The sequence below is a fragment of the Scyliorhinus torazame genome, chromosome 10, assembly GCF_047496885.1.
Source record: "Scyliorhinus torazame isolate Kashiwa2021f chromosome 10, sScyTor2.1, whole genome shotgun sequence".
Taxonomy (NCBI): Eukaryota; Metazoa; Chordata; class Chondrichthyes; order Carcharhiniformes; family Scyliorhinidae; genus Scyliorhinus; species Scyliorhinus torazame.
The window spans coordinates 131608627-131622480 of NC_092716.1; the positions used below are offsets into that span (position 1 = coordinate 131608627).

General features: G+C 50.9%; 1 protein-coding gene across 1 annotated transcript in view; it reads right to left on the bottom strand.

The window, feature by feature from the left end:
* Positions 1–2486: 2486 nt before the first annotated feature.
* LOC140430933 (myosin-binding protein C, cardiac-type-like) overlaps positions 2487–13854 on the bottom strand; it is a 249902-nt gene continuing 238534 nt past the window's right edge. Inside the window, exons 29-33 of the mRNA XM_072518761.1 lie at positions 12194–12353; positions 10881–11017; positions 10410–10596; positions 9080–9122; positions 2487–2896 (exon numbers count right to left, since the gene is read on the bottom strand). Of these exons, the coding sequence (XP_072374862.1) occupies positions 9115–9122; positions 10410–10596; positions 10881–11017; positions 12194–12353 (492 nt within the window). The 3' untranslated portion in view covers positions 2487–2896; positions 9080–9114. The remainder of the gene's footprint in view (positions 2897–9079; positions 9123–10409; positions 10597–10880; positions 11018–12193; positions 12354–13854) is intronic.

Here is a 13854-nt window from a genome sequence, read left to right on the forward strand (position 1 = left end):
TCTGGGCTTCCAACCTTCATTGTGGAGACTGACCACAGGGCACTGGTCACCATCATAAAAACCTTCGAAGGAGCCCTAGTGGCTGATAAATGAAATTTTGGAGGTTGACGGCAAGTATTCAGAAGATCCCACCCCAGCAGGAAGTTACTGCAGACATAGTTTGATCTATTATCCACAGGCAAGGCGGTGCACCAGTTGAGGCAGGCAGAAGGAGCATTATACGAGTATGGGGCGAAGGCCAGCCATTTGTTAGGTGGTCAGTTTAAGCAGCAGGCGGCCTTCCGGGAGATTGTTCAGATACGGGAGGCAAGTGGGGGATTGGTGTCCGCTCCGGAGACGGTGAATAGGGTATTTGAGTTTTATCAAAAGCTGTACAGGTCAGAACCGCTGGGAGATAAGTCAGATATGGTGGAGATTTTGGAGGGATTGATTGCCTTATGGTGGAGGAGGAAGATAGGGAGGATTTTGGAGGAGCCATAGGGAAAATGCAGACGGGCAAGGCAACGGTGCCAGATGAGTTCCCAATGGGTTTCCTCCAGGTGCTCTGCGTGGGTTTCCTCCAGGTGCTCCGGTTTCCTCCCATAGTCATAGAACATACAGTGCAGAAGGAGGCCATTCCGCCCATCAGGTATGCACCGACCCCTTAAGCCCTCACTTCCACCATATCCCCGTAACCCAATAACCCTTCCTAACCTCATTGGACACTAAGGGCAATTTAGCGTGGCCAATCCATGTCTTTGGACTGTGGGAGGAAACGGGAGCACCCGGAGGAAACCCACGCAGACACGGGGAGAACGTGCAGACTCCGCACAGACAGTGACCCAGCGGGGAATCGAACCTGGGACCCTGGCACTGTGAAGCAACAGTGCTTGCCACTGTGCTACCGTGTTGCCCTTAAGATGTGTGGATTAAGTGGATTGGCCATGATCAATTGCCCCTTAGCGTCCAAAAGATTAGGTGGGGTTACGGGAATAGGGTGGGGGAGTGGGTTGAGACATCGTGTGTTTTATATTCCTGTGCCATAACCTGCACCTGCACGGGATTTATGGGATGGGAATGGTTGTATTTCCTGTGTTTCTTGCGGAATACGGGCTTCCCCACTCAGGGGGCGGGGAAAGCTCAATCGACATTGCATATAAGTTCAGGAAGTGGGGGACTGGCCAGCCCAGACCTGGTTGGGTACCACCAGAAGCAGTGTACCTTAAACCTCGTAAATAAACCTTTGTTTCTTTTGGTAAAACTCGGTGTGGACTCCCCGTGCCGTCAGGATGCTCTTTCAGAGGGTCAGTGCCGATTGATGGTCAGAATGGCCTCCTTCTGGATTGTAGGGATTCGGTGATTCTATAACCTATACTTGGTGTACCCGGCACTAATTCAAAACCTGCAGAAATCTTGAAAGGGTAGTGACAGACTTGAAGAGGACAGAGGGGCTGATGGACCAGGCGGACAAGTGGCACATGAAAATGAACGCATAGCAGTGTGAAATGATTAATTTTGGTAGAAATAATATGGAGAGACAATCTGAAATAAAGAGTTCAATTATAGAGGTACTGGAGAAGTGGACGTGGAGATATTTGTGGACAAATCACTGAAGGTGGTGGGACAGGTTGAGAGCCAGGTTAATAGAGCAAACAATATTCTAGGCTTTATTAATAGGGGCAGAGAGTATTAAAAATACCACCACATGGTCGATGGCATTAAACGAAGAGCAGATTCCCTGTCGATGATTAAGAGAATGTGGTGTGTCTATCAGAGTTTAACATCAGACAGGCTACAATGCTGGTTGGAAGTTTCTATATTGGATAGGCATATGGGGTGCACTAGATTGGGAGTAGGTTGATTTGATCTTAGTTTCAGACTAGTTGGGCACAACATCGTGGGCCGAAGGGCCTGTACTGTGCTGTACAGTTCTATGTTCTATTGTTCTATGTGACTGCGTCAGCACTACAGAGCACGGGACTCCGAATCAGCTTTGCTCAATGGGGCAACACAGGTACAGGAAACTGAGCCTCAGACCGGTATGTAGGAGGGACAATGATTGTCAGATCTGATAGTATCATGGGGCTGGCTGGAGGAGATTATAGAGATAGGGAGGGGCTAGACCATGGTAGAATATAATTGGAGTGACAATGGAAAAGGAGGCCATTCAGCCAATCGAGTCAGCAACGGCCCTCTGAATGTGCACCTTACCTAGGCACATTCCCCCGCCGTCCCACCTAACCCCCGGACACCAAGGGGCAATTTAGCATGGTTAATCCACCTAACCTGCACACCTTTGGACTGTGGGAGGAAACCGGAGCAACCGAAGGAAACCCACGCACACACGGGAAGAAAGTACAGCCTCCGCACGGACAATTACTCGAGGCTGGAATTTAACCCGGGACCCTGGTGCTGTGAGGAAGTAGTGCCAACCACTGTGTCACCGTGTCGATGATTAAGAGAATGTGGTGTGTCTAACAGAGTTTAACATCAGACAGGCTACAATGCTGGTTGGAAGTTTCTTTATTTCAGGGTGAAGGGCAGGGTTTTAACAATAGATTACACACACAGTAAAGCTTCACACACTAGACCTGGGAACAGGAAGGATCTCCCAGTACAGCTCCTCTAGAGCCAGTCAGTGTAGGCCCACACTCAATGAGTCCTAGGGCAACTGCATCAGAGTGGCTCACACACAAGAGCAAAACCATGCGATGAAGATCAATATGTAGTTATCCCAGTGATATCGAATCTTCATGGTAGGTAATAAAGAAAAACACACATGAGGAATTCAAAACCGAGTGATGTTGGACAGCTAGCTTGGTGAGCCGTGAGCCTGAATCCTTGGCTGAGGTTCAGCATCTTCCTTCTCTTCTTAATGCTGAACACAGACATCGCTGCAGCCTTGGCCAGGCCAGGTCTGAAATCAAAAAACAAAGAAAACTAGAACTGAGATCAGACATTGACGGGCAGTGTTTATCTTGGAGTTTTATTTTGAAAAGGTCGTGTTAGTTCCCTGTCTCCTCCCTGAATCGTCACTGTGATCAAGTTTGATCAGATCCCTGGAGGTTAACTCCCTGTGTTATCTATCTCCATTCAAACTCCCTCATTCTTGTCCGTGCTCCCAACTCAGTTCCATCTCCCTGCTACCTCATCTCAGACCGATCCAGGTTCTTCACAACCTTGCTGTCATTTTTCACCCCAAGATGAGCTTCCAAACCTTATATCCATGTCGTCACTGTGACCGTCTCTTTCCATCTCAGTCACATCTTCAGACTTCACCCCTGTCTCTGCTAAGCTATTGCTGAAACTCTTACCCATGCCATCATTCTGTCAACACTGAACGTTTCCAACACATTCTGCGCTGCTCTTCTGCACCGGGGGCCAGTTTAGCTCAGTGGGCTAGACAGCTGGTTTGTGATGCAAAACAAGGTCAGCAGCGGGGGTTCAATTCCCGTACCGGCTAAGATTACTCATGAAGGCCCTGCCTTCTCAACCTTGTCCCTCACCTGAGGAGTGGAGGTCCTCAGGTTAAACCACCACTGGTCAGCTCTTGCCCTCAAACGGAAAAGCAGCCTCTGGTCATCTGGGACGATGGCGACTTTACCTTGCTCCTCCACTTTGTTACACTCCGCTGCTCCGATCTTAGTTTATGCTGTCCTGTATTGTACTGCACTGCTGACCGACATTCACACTAGGTTACCAAATTTTGGGACAGGATTCTCCACCAGCCGATGGTGGAAACGCGATTGGGCGGAGAATCGGTTCCGGCGCTGAAATCGTGGCGGGCGCCGATTTCACGCCAAATCGCAATTCTCCATCAACTTGACAGTGGCGTCCATGAGTTCCAGAACGCATGTACAGTAAACACCGTTTGCATATCATTAGCCGGCCTGACCCAGTACTCTCCAGCAACACCGGCGCCGAACGTGGACCAATGCAGCGACTGTGGAGGGGCCAGCACCGGCGCCACGTGGAACACAATCGATTCCAGAGAAAACTGTGTGGGATTCGCTGGGCCCGCGATTGACACCCAGGCGGCTGACACGCTGAAGCCGCATATACACGTTACAATGCCAACACACACATGCCAGTCAATGAGATGGCACTGATCATGCTGGAACGCACCCATCCCGCTGATGGGTTGGCTTGGCCCAGTGGGCACCTAGGGGGGGCAGGGGGGGACCCATATGACCCGTGACCCTTGTCATGATATGCAGACACACATAATGATATACAGACAAGCAGCTAATGGACACAGAGAACAGGACATGACCAATAAGCAGGCAGGACAATCAGGGGTGGGATCTGACTATAAAAGACACGAGGCACTCACACTCCGCCTCTTTCCACTGATGAACATCTACAGAGTGAGTCAGGGTGTTGCTACAATCTCACACCTCCAGCACGTGGCTAAGAGCTAGTCTGGTTCAGTCAGACAGAGTAACCACACTTAGGTTAGCAGAGAGTCGAACTCATAGAGAACTGTGCTAACTGTGCTATTAGATCAATAAACCTGACTGAACTAACTTCAAGGTCTGGAGTATCTTTCTAAGCTGCATCCAGTTGCAGCCAGTGTTAGACCAGTGTACCTAACACGACAGCCCTAAGTTCAAAGTGGGCTGTCAGTGGCATGCGCGGCTGCATGGCCGCCTTGCCGGCTGCGGCAATGGTGTTCCATGTCTGTCCACCCCGACTCTACAGCCCACCTTCTGGCCCCCCCAGCTACTTCCCCTGGCAGAAGCTCCCCCGGCCAGCGGCACAACTATCAGCAAACTCTGGCAATGTTGGACACTTTCCGTATCCCCTCTCCCTCACCAATCACAACGCCAGTTTCATGAGTTTTAAAAGCACAAGTGAACCTTGCCATCGGGAATTCGACCTATCGGAGGTGGAGCTTCAGCAAATCGCTATTCTCCGTCACCTCAACAACGGTGTCAATGTGGTCTGTAACGCACACACAGTAAACGCCATTTGCATATAATTAGCGGCCCGATCCGGTATTCTCCAGGGCATCCGCGATTTTCCACCTCCGATGGGCCGAGTTCCCGATGGTACGGTTCACTAGTGCTTTTAAAACTTGTGAAACCGGTGTGGTGGCTGCGGAGGGAGAGAGGGGTATGGAAAATGTCCCACAGCGCCATAGTTTGCTGGCAGTTGTGACCGCTGGCTGGGGGGGGGGTTTCTGCCAGGGACGTGGGGAGTAGTGGGGTCTGTCAGGAGGTGGGCTGTGGGGTCGGGGTGGATGGGCACGGAACACCATTGCCGCAGCCGGCAAGGCAGCCATGCGGCTGCGTACACCACTAACACCCACTGTGCACATAGTGCCCTCTGGCCCCAGACGACCCAACAGCTGCATGGGCACACTCCAGCACAACCAGTGCAATCTTGTTGGCTGGGATGAGTGTGTGTAGGGATTGTAATGTGTATGTGCGGCTCCAGCTTGTCAGCCTCCCGAGTGTCAATCACAGACTCAGCGAATCCTGCACCATTTCCCATTGGAATCGATTGTGTTCCACGTGGCGCCGGTGCCAGCCCCTCCACAGTCGCTGAATCGATCCAGGTTCGGTGCCAGTCTTGCTGTCATGTGGCCACGCATTTTGCGTCGGCGTCAACACTTAGTCCCAGAAACGCGAATCCCGCCCGAAGTGCTGACGCCGGGACTGAATTACGAGTGTTCTACTGCCCTGAAAGCGGTGCCAGTCACAGAGCGATTCGAGCGATTGGGTAACACTGGTGCCACGTGGAACTAATTCAGTTCTCATAGATTATCATAGAATTTACAGGGCAGAAGGAGGCCATCCGGCCCATCGAGTCTGCACCGGCTCTTGGAAAGAGCACCCTACCCAAGGTCAAATCCTCCACCCTATCCCCATAACCTAGTAACCCCACCCAACACTAAGGGCAATTTTGGACACTAAGGGCAATTTAGCATGGCCAATCCACCTAACCTGCACATCTTTGGACTGTGGGAGGAAACCGGAGCACCCGGAGGAAACCCACGCACACACAGGGAGGATGTGCAGACTCCGCACAGACAGTGACCCAAGCCGGAATCAAACCTGGGACCCTGGAGTTGTGAAGCAATTGTGCTATCCACAATACTACCGCGCTGCCCTGAAATGCATGCCGGTATGTGATTCGACAGGGTTAGGACAGCACTGGAGAGCTTGACAAGCAGGAGCTGCATATAGGCATTCCACTCCCCACACAACCTCATCGCAGCCAAAACGATGGGCACTGATAGTGCTGGAGCACGCCCACCATGGGTTTGCTGAGGCCAGAGGGTACCTCGTGGGGTGGCCTGGGATGGCAGCCGTACGACCCCAGGCGCTAAGTTCACAGTGGGCAGTCAGCAGCATACACAGCCGGATGTCTGCATTACAGGCTGCAGCGATGATGTTCCATGCCCGTCCATCCCGACCCCATGGCCCACGTCCTGGGTGCCTCCCACTACTTTCCTGGCAGAAGTCCCCTGGCCAGTGACACAACTGTCAGCACACTATAGCGATGTTGGGACGGTTTTCGTACCCCGTCTCTCTCCCTCAGAAACCAGGGCGGCAGTTTCCCGATTTCAAATACCATAAGTGAACCTCGCTGTCGGTAATTCTGATTGGTGGAGGCGGAGCATGGCAGGAGGGCTGGAAATGGCCGAGTCGGGCCCGTTAATGATTTTCCAATGGTGTTTACTGTACAATTTACATGCCCACACTGGCGTGTGGTGAAGAATGCATCCAGGCCGCTATTGAGGCACCGGAACATGACATTCCATCCTGCCGGAATGCTGGCATCGATTTTCAGCCGACGTGCAATTCTCCACCCGATTGCGTTTCGCGATTTTGGCGTCACTGGACGGTTAATCCCGCCCCACATCTTTGTTTTCAAATCCCTCCCCGGTCTGTGTAACCTCCAGGATATCTGACCTCATGCACGACCTTGATTTTAATCACTCCACCATTGCTAACTGCGATGTTAGCTGCCGAGAGATTTATAAGAGATAGGATGTATAATCATCTGGAAAGGAATAATTTGATTAGAGATAGTCAACATGGTTTTGTGAAGGGTAGGTCATGCCTCACAAATCGTATTGAGTTCTTTGAGAAGGTGACCAAACAGGTGGATGAGGGTAAAGCAGTTGATGTGGTGTATATGGATTTCAGTAAAGCGTTTGATAAGGTTCCCCACGGTATGCTACTGCAGAAAATACGGAGGCATGGGATTCAGGGTGGTTTAGCAGTTTGGATCAGAAATTGGCTAGCTGGAAGAAGACAAAGGGTGGTGGTTGATGGGAAATGTTCAGACTGGAGTCCAGTTACTAGTGGTGTACCACAAGGATCTGTTTTGGGGCCACTGCTGTTTGTCATTTTTATAAATGACCTGGAGGAGGGCGTAGAAGGATGGGTGAGTAAATTTGCAGATGACACTAAAGTCAGTGGAGTTGTGGACAGTGGGGAAGGATGTTACAAGTTACAGAGGGACATAGATAAGCTGCAGCGCTGTGCTGAGAGGTGGCAAATGGAGTTTAATGCAGAAAAGTGTGAGGTGATCCATTTTGGAAGGAATAACAGGAAGACAGAGTACTGGGCTCATGGTAAAATTCTTGGCAGTGTGGATGAGCAGAAAGATCTCGGTGTCCATGTACATAGATCCCTGAAAGTTGCCACCCACGTTGAGAGGGTTGTTAAGAAGGCGTACGGTGTGTTAGCTTTTATTGGTAGAGGGATTGAGTTTCGGAGCCATGAGGTCATGTTGCAGCTGTACAAAACTCTGGTGCAGCCGCATTTGGAGTATTGCGTGCAATTCTGGTCACCGCATTATAGGAAGGATGTGGAAGCATTGGAAAGGGTGCAGAGGAGATTTACCAGAATGTTGCCTGGTATGGAGGGAAGATCTTAAGAGGAAAGGCTGAGTGACTTGAGGCTGTTTTCCTTAGAGAGAAGAAGGTTAAGAGATGACTTAATTGAGGCATACAAGATGATCAGAGGATTGGATAGGGTGGACAGTGAGAGCCTTTTTCCTCGGATGGCGATGTCTAGCACGAGGGGACACAGCTTTAAATTGAGGGGAGATAGATATAAGACAGATGTCAGAGGTAGGTTCTTTACTCAGAGAGTAGTAAGGGCGAGGAATGCCCTGCCTGCAACTCGCCAACACTAAGGGCATTCAAATGGTCATTGGATAGACATATGGACGATAAGGGAATAGTGTAGATGGGCTTTAGAGTGGTTTCACAGGTCAGCGCAACATTGAGGGCCGAAGGCCTGTACTGTGCTGTAATGTTCTATGTTCTATGAGTACCGTCTCTCCTCATATCCTTCCCGCCCCCCATACCATCCCTCTCTCCCACCCGTACACTCCCCCCATACTTCCCTCTCTCCCCATATTCCCCCGCCTCCATACCATACCCCCCCCGCCCCACCCACACCCACCCCCGTACCTCCCTCTCTCCCCATATTCTCCCTTCCCCCAAGACCATCCGTCTCTCCCACTCCATACTATCCCTCTCTTCCCATACCATCCCTCCCTCCCCATGCACTCTCTTCCAAATCTCTCTGCACCCATATTCTCCCACCTACCTCCTCCCCATTACTTCACTCCCTCCCTGATACCTCCCTTCCCCCATACCAACTCCCAAACCTCCATCCTCACCATACCTCCCTCTTCCTGCCCTCCCTCCCTCACTCCTGCTTGGTGCCAAGTTTTGTTTAATACAGTTGCTATGAAGGGCCCTGTGATGTTTTACTACATTGGTGATACATACAAGAAGGTTCTTCCTGTTTTATCTCTCCCAACCACTTCGACACAGAGTTGGGAATTGCACACAAGGATTGGTGAAACAATAATGTGGGTTCTTTATCTGAAGACAGGACTCTATCCAGGGACTGTTCACTGGGAGACGATTGACTGCTGCTGTAGGCTGACTACTAAGTTATTGGACAAATACACCATCGTATTGAGTGGTAATGATTGAGGGCAGCGGAAGGTATGGTTTCTTAAAGGTACATATACATCATATCACATCACCCTCTCACTATGTATCCATCCACACACTCCTCCCCATTCTCCGTCTCTCCTCCTGTCCAAGCACAATATTGAAGCTTACCTCTGGAACCTGAATGGAGAGCTGCGACAGATCACTTACGGCACTGTAAAGGCACAAAACAGGGACTGGTGAATGATCAGCATTGACCCAGAACAGCAGGAGCAGAAAGGCAAGAGCACAACACTCAACCCAAAATGATCAGAGTTGTCGAAGAGCGAATAACCACACAGCAAGAGAACTACCTGGAGCAGGTTCACTCGCCCAGCAATGTGGAGTGCGGCACTGTCAGAGGGTCAGTACTGAGGGAGTGCGGCACTGTCAGAGGGTCAGTACTGAGGGAGTGCGGCACTGTCAGAGGGTCAGTACTGAGGGAGTGCGGCACTGTCAGAGGGTCAGTACTGAGGGAGTGCAGCACTGTCAGAGTGTCAGTACTGAGGGAGTGCGGCACTGTCAGAGGGTCAGTACTGAGGGAATGCTGCACTGTCAGAGGGTGAGTACTGAGGGAGTGCTGCATTGTCAGAGGGTCAGTACTGAGGGAGTGCGGCACTGTCAGAGGGTCAGTACTGAGAGAGTGCAGCACTGTCAGAGGGTCAGTACTGAGGGAATGCTGCACTGTCAGAGGGTGAGTACTGAGGGAGTGCTGCATTGTCAGAGGGTCAGTACTGAGGGAGTGCGGCACTGTCAGAGTGACAGTACTGAGAGAGTGCAGCACTGTCAGAGGGTCAGTACTGAGGGAATGCTGCACTGTCAGAGGGTCAGTACTGAGGGAGTGCGGCACTGTCAGAGGGTCAGTACAGAGTGAGTGCTGCACTGTCAGAGGGTGAGTACTGAGGGAGTGCGGCACTGTCAGAGTGACAGTACTGAGAGAGTGCAGCACTGTCAGAGGGTGAGTACTGAGGGAGTGCTGCATTGTCAGAGGGTCAGTACTGAGGGAGTGCGGCACTGTCAGAGGGTCAGTACTGAGGGAGTGCAGCACTGTCAGAGGGTCAGTACTGAGGGAATGCTGCACTGTCAGAGGGTGAGTACTGAGGGAGTGCTGCGCTGTCAGAGGGTCAGTACAGAGTGAGTGCTGCACTGTCAGAGGGTCAGTACTGCGGGAGTGCTGCACTGTCACAGGGTCCGTAGTGAGGGAGTGCTGCACTGTCAGAGGGTCAGTACTGAGGGAGTGTGGTACATCACTCCCATCCCTAAATCAAATTAATAGCCTTTGTCAGAACACATTTTATTTGGCGTGTTTACATCTCAAAAGTGTGTAATTAGCAATAAATTGTTTTGGGAGATATTAAGGCGATAGACGGAGCTGCAGGAATGCATATTGTTTTCTTCAGTCAGCTGTGTTCCCATAGGGACTTGAATCATACTTCAGGCCACCCTATGAACACCCCCTTACCTCTGACCTCTAGTTTACACTCGCTCTTGGCCTCTCCCAGGTGGTTGGCAGCCTGGCAGCTGTAGGTCCCAGCATCAAATGGGCTTGGCTTGCGAATCTCCAGGGTTAACACCCCTTGATTACTGAACATTCTGTAGCGGGGGTCAGCCGATAGATCTACATGGTTCTTACACCATATCACCTTGGGCTGGAGGAAGGGGCGAGAGAGAGAATGAGAAGGAAAGGCAGGGAGGGAGTCGTTGGAGGAAAGGGCAGAGAGAATAACGCAGGAAGGAAGGGAAGAAAGGAGGGTGAGTGGTATAAAGTAACGGTGGAGAGTGTAGGGCAAGAAAAAGAGGGGAGGGAGAGAGCAAGAGAGAGAAACACAGACGAGGTGGGGGAGATATTGGGGTGGAGAGACAGAGAAAGTTTAATAAGACTGGTCATTCAAATTGACTGGCTAAGTTTCTCGCTGATGTTGGTCAATATTACCTTGGGGCTCCCTCGCAGGGCACAGCTCAGGGTGGCATTGTACCCACAAATCACTGAGCGATTCATGAGCGGGCGTGTGAATTTGGGTGGCTCCGTGAAGTCATGCTGCTTGTAGCTGGGTGGTTTGTACTCAGTTCCTGCCAGAGACACCAAGAAGAGGCTCAGCTAAAACCTGCAAATACCCATACCCTCTCCACCTCCTCAAGCCACCCTCCAACACGCTCTTTGGCCTCTGAACTTGAGCCTCTTGAAATGACCTCTCCCCTTGACCACTGATTATCAAATCCCTTTGTGCTGTAGATAGATTGGCAAGTGGGGAAATTAATCTGACTGTTGTCATGAGAATGTCGCTTTAAGATATGTTTGTCTGCTCAAGTGGCTGCAGTGATGTCAGAGTGTGGGTGGAGCTGAGCTCTGGCTCTGTTTTTTAGTTTCGCTTTGAGGAAAAGCTTGTGTGTGTCTGTTTTTTGGTTTCGTTTAGTGTTGGGAGCTGAAGCCAGCCAAAGAAGGTGTAATTGTGATCTCTCTGTGATCTAAAGACTATCTCTAGATCATTTGGTTAATTCAGAGTGATAACTGCTCTCAGTAGAGAATTTAAACCTGGTGTGCTTCTGTAAAAAGGATTTTTGTCTTATGGATGTTAAAAGGAAAGTTTAAGGATTACTTAGAGTGTTGTATTCTTTGGGGGGTGTATTTGAATTGATGGTTGCTAAGATGTTCACTGTATGTTTTAAAAAGGTTAACTTAGTTCATAGAATAAACATTGTTTTGCTTTAAAAATTACTTTTAAATTTCTGCTGCACCACACCTGTAGAGTGGGCCGTGTGCTCCCCATGCCACAATCTATTAAAAGTCGTGGGTTAGGTGAACTCCATGATACACTTTGGGCTTCTCTAAACCCTGACCCATAATACTGTACCTTCACCATACATCAGGCAATTTTTATGGATCCACCACCCTCTGGAGCAAGACTCCCCCATCCGAGTTCTGAAAAACGCTGAGTGCCACCACTGGCTGGAGGGTGTAACTGTAACGTGACAGCTTTCCATTGGTAACTCTCATTTGGAATGTTGACATACTAAAGATACATCAATACAGAGTCCTGGAGTTTATAAAGGGGAATTAATTATTACATATCTTGTGCTCGAATGACAACCCTTCCCCGAACCAATTCCAGCGTCTACCCTGGCGACACTAGGCCCAATGCCTGCTCTCTGATCAGTGCACTTTTGGGAGGATTTCAGAGCCTCCACCGTTGTGAGTCCCCCTCCTCCCAATCACTGTTCATGGTCCCTATGTTGCGGTAGGCTTACCTGGCTTTTGGATGTAGACACTATCCTTGGACTGGCAAGCCTCATCACTCAGGCCGCACATATTCTCAGTGAAGACTCGGAAGAAATATTCATTCCCCACGACCAGTTCTGACACAGAGCACTGAGCACGGCGATAGTGTTCATAGACTGTGAACCACTCCTGAATGATCACACATAGCAGTGTGGGGGGGGGGGGGGGGGGGGGGGGTGAAAGTCAGGAGGGAAAGATAGGGAGGGGAATTCAAGGGAGAGAGAGACGGACAAAGGAGGCAGAGAAACATCACGCAAGAAAGATGTGAGAGGGAGTTAGAGAGAAGCACAAGGTAAAGGAAGATTCTGTTTGAATACAAACAGTAGAATTGTCAGTATTTTAAAGATTGAAACTGGACTGGAAGGAACTAGTAGATTGCCCACAATATCTCCCCCTCCACCTGAGTTACCATCTTCAGATCGCAATTACTTTTGTCTGATTCAATCGGATTGGGTTGAACCACATTCAGTGACAAACATTTGTACAGTGCATCGCCACTCCCCCAGAATTGAGCTCACTCCTCCCCCTCTCATCCCATCCACCCCCTCCTTGCCCCTGGACACCCTCCCTCAACTACCCTCCCTCTTGCTCCTCCGAACATAGAACATAGACCATACAGTGCAGAAGGAGGCCATTCGGCCCATCGGGTCTGCACCGACCCACTAAGCCCTATCCCTGTAACCCAATAACCCCTCCAAACCTTTTTGGACACGAAGGGCAATTTATCACGGCCAATCCACCTAAACTGCACGTCTTTGGACTGTGGGGGGAAACCAGAGCACCCGGAGGAAACCCACGCAGACACAGGGAGAACGTGCAGACTCCGCACAGTCAGTGACCCAGCGGGAAATCAAACCTGGGACCCTGGCACTGTGAAGCCACTGTGCTATCCACTTGTGCTACCGTGCTGCCCCTTGCTCACTCGCCTTCTCCTCCTCTGCATCCACTCATGCCCCTCCTCCTCCGTCCCTCCCTCTCTACATTTCCCCGCTCTCCCTTACCCATTTTTGGACTACTGGGAACTCCCAGCCCCAACCCAGTCACACTCCTCCCATCTCCTCTCTCACTCCCTTTCACTCCCTCTCTCCCTCCCTTCATTCGCCCACTCCCTCGTTCCCCCTCACTCTGTCACTACCCTCTCTCTCACTCACCCTCCCCTCACTCGTTGTCACCCTCAAACCCCCCTCACCTCATTCCCCCTCCCCCTCACTCACTCTCACCCTCAAACCCCCTCCCCTCACTTGCCCTCCCTCCTGCCTCCTCCCCCACATTAATCCTCCCCCTCACTTTCCCTCACTCTCCCTCCTATCCGCCTCAAATGCGATTTGGTTCCTTTTGTATTCAGTGTCATAGTGGGACCTCTGGACCAGGTTCACCCGGGGCTGGGGGAGTGGGAGGGTTTGAGGGTCAGTTGCCCAACAGTGTGAGGGTGATTGTGGGGTTGATCACTGTATCCAAGCTGGTGCCTGGCGAAAGTCACTGACCAGAGTGGCAATGGCCTGGCATTGACCAGAGTGGCAAAGGCCAGGCATTGACCAGAATGGCAATGGTCCACCTTTGACCAGAGTGGCAATGGCCTGGCATTGACCAGAGTGGCAATGGCCTGGCATTGACCAGAGTGGCAATGGCC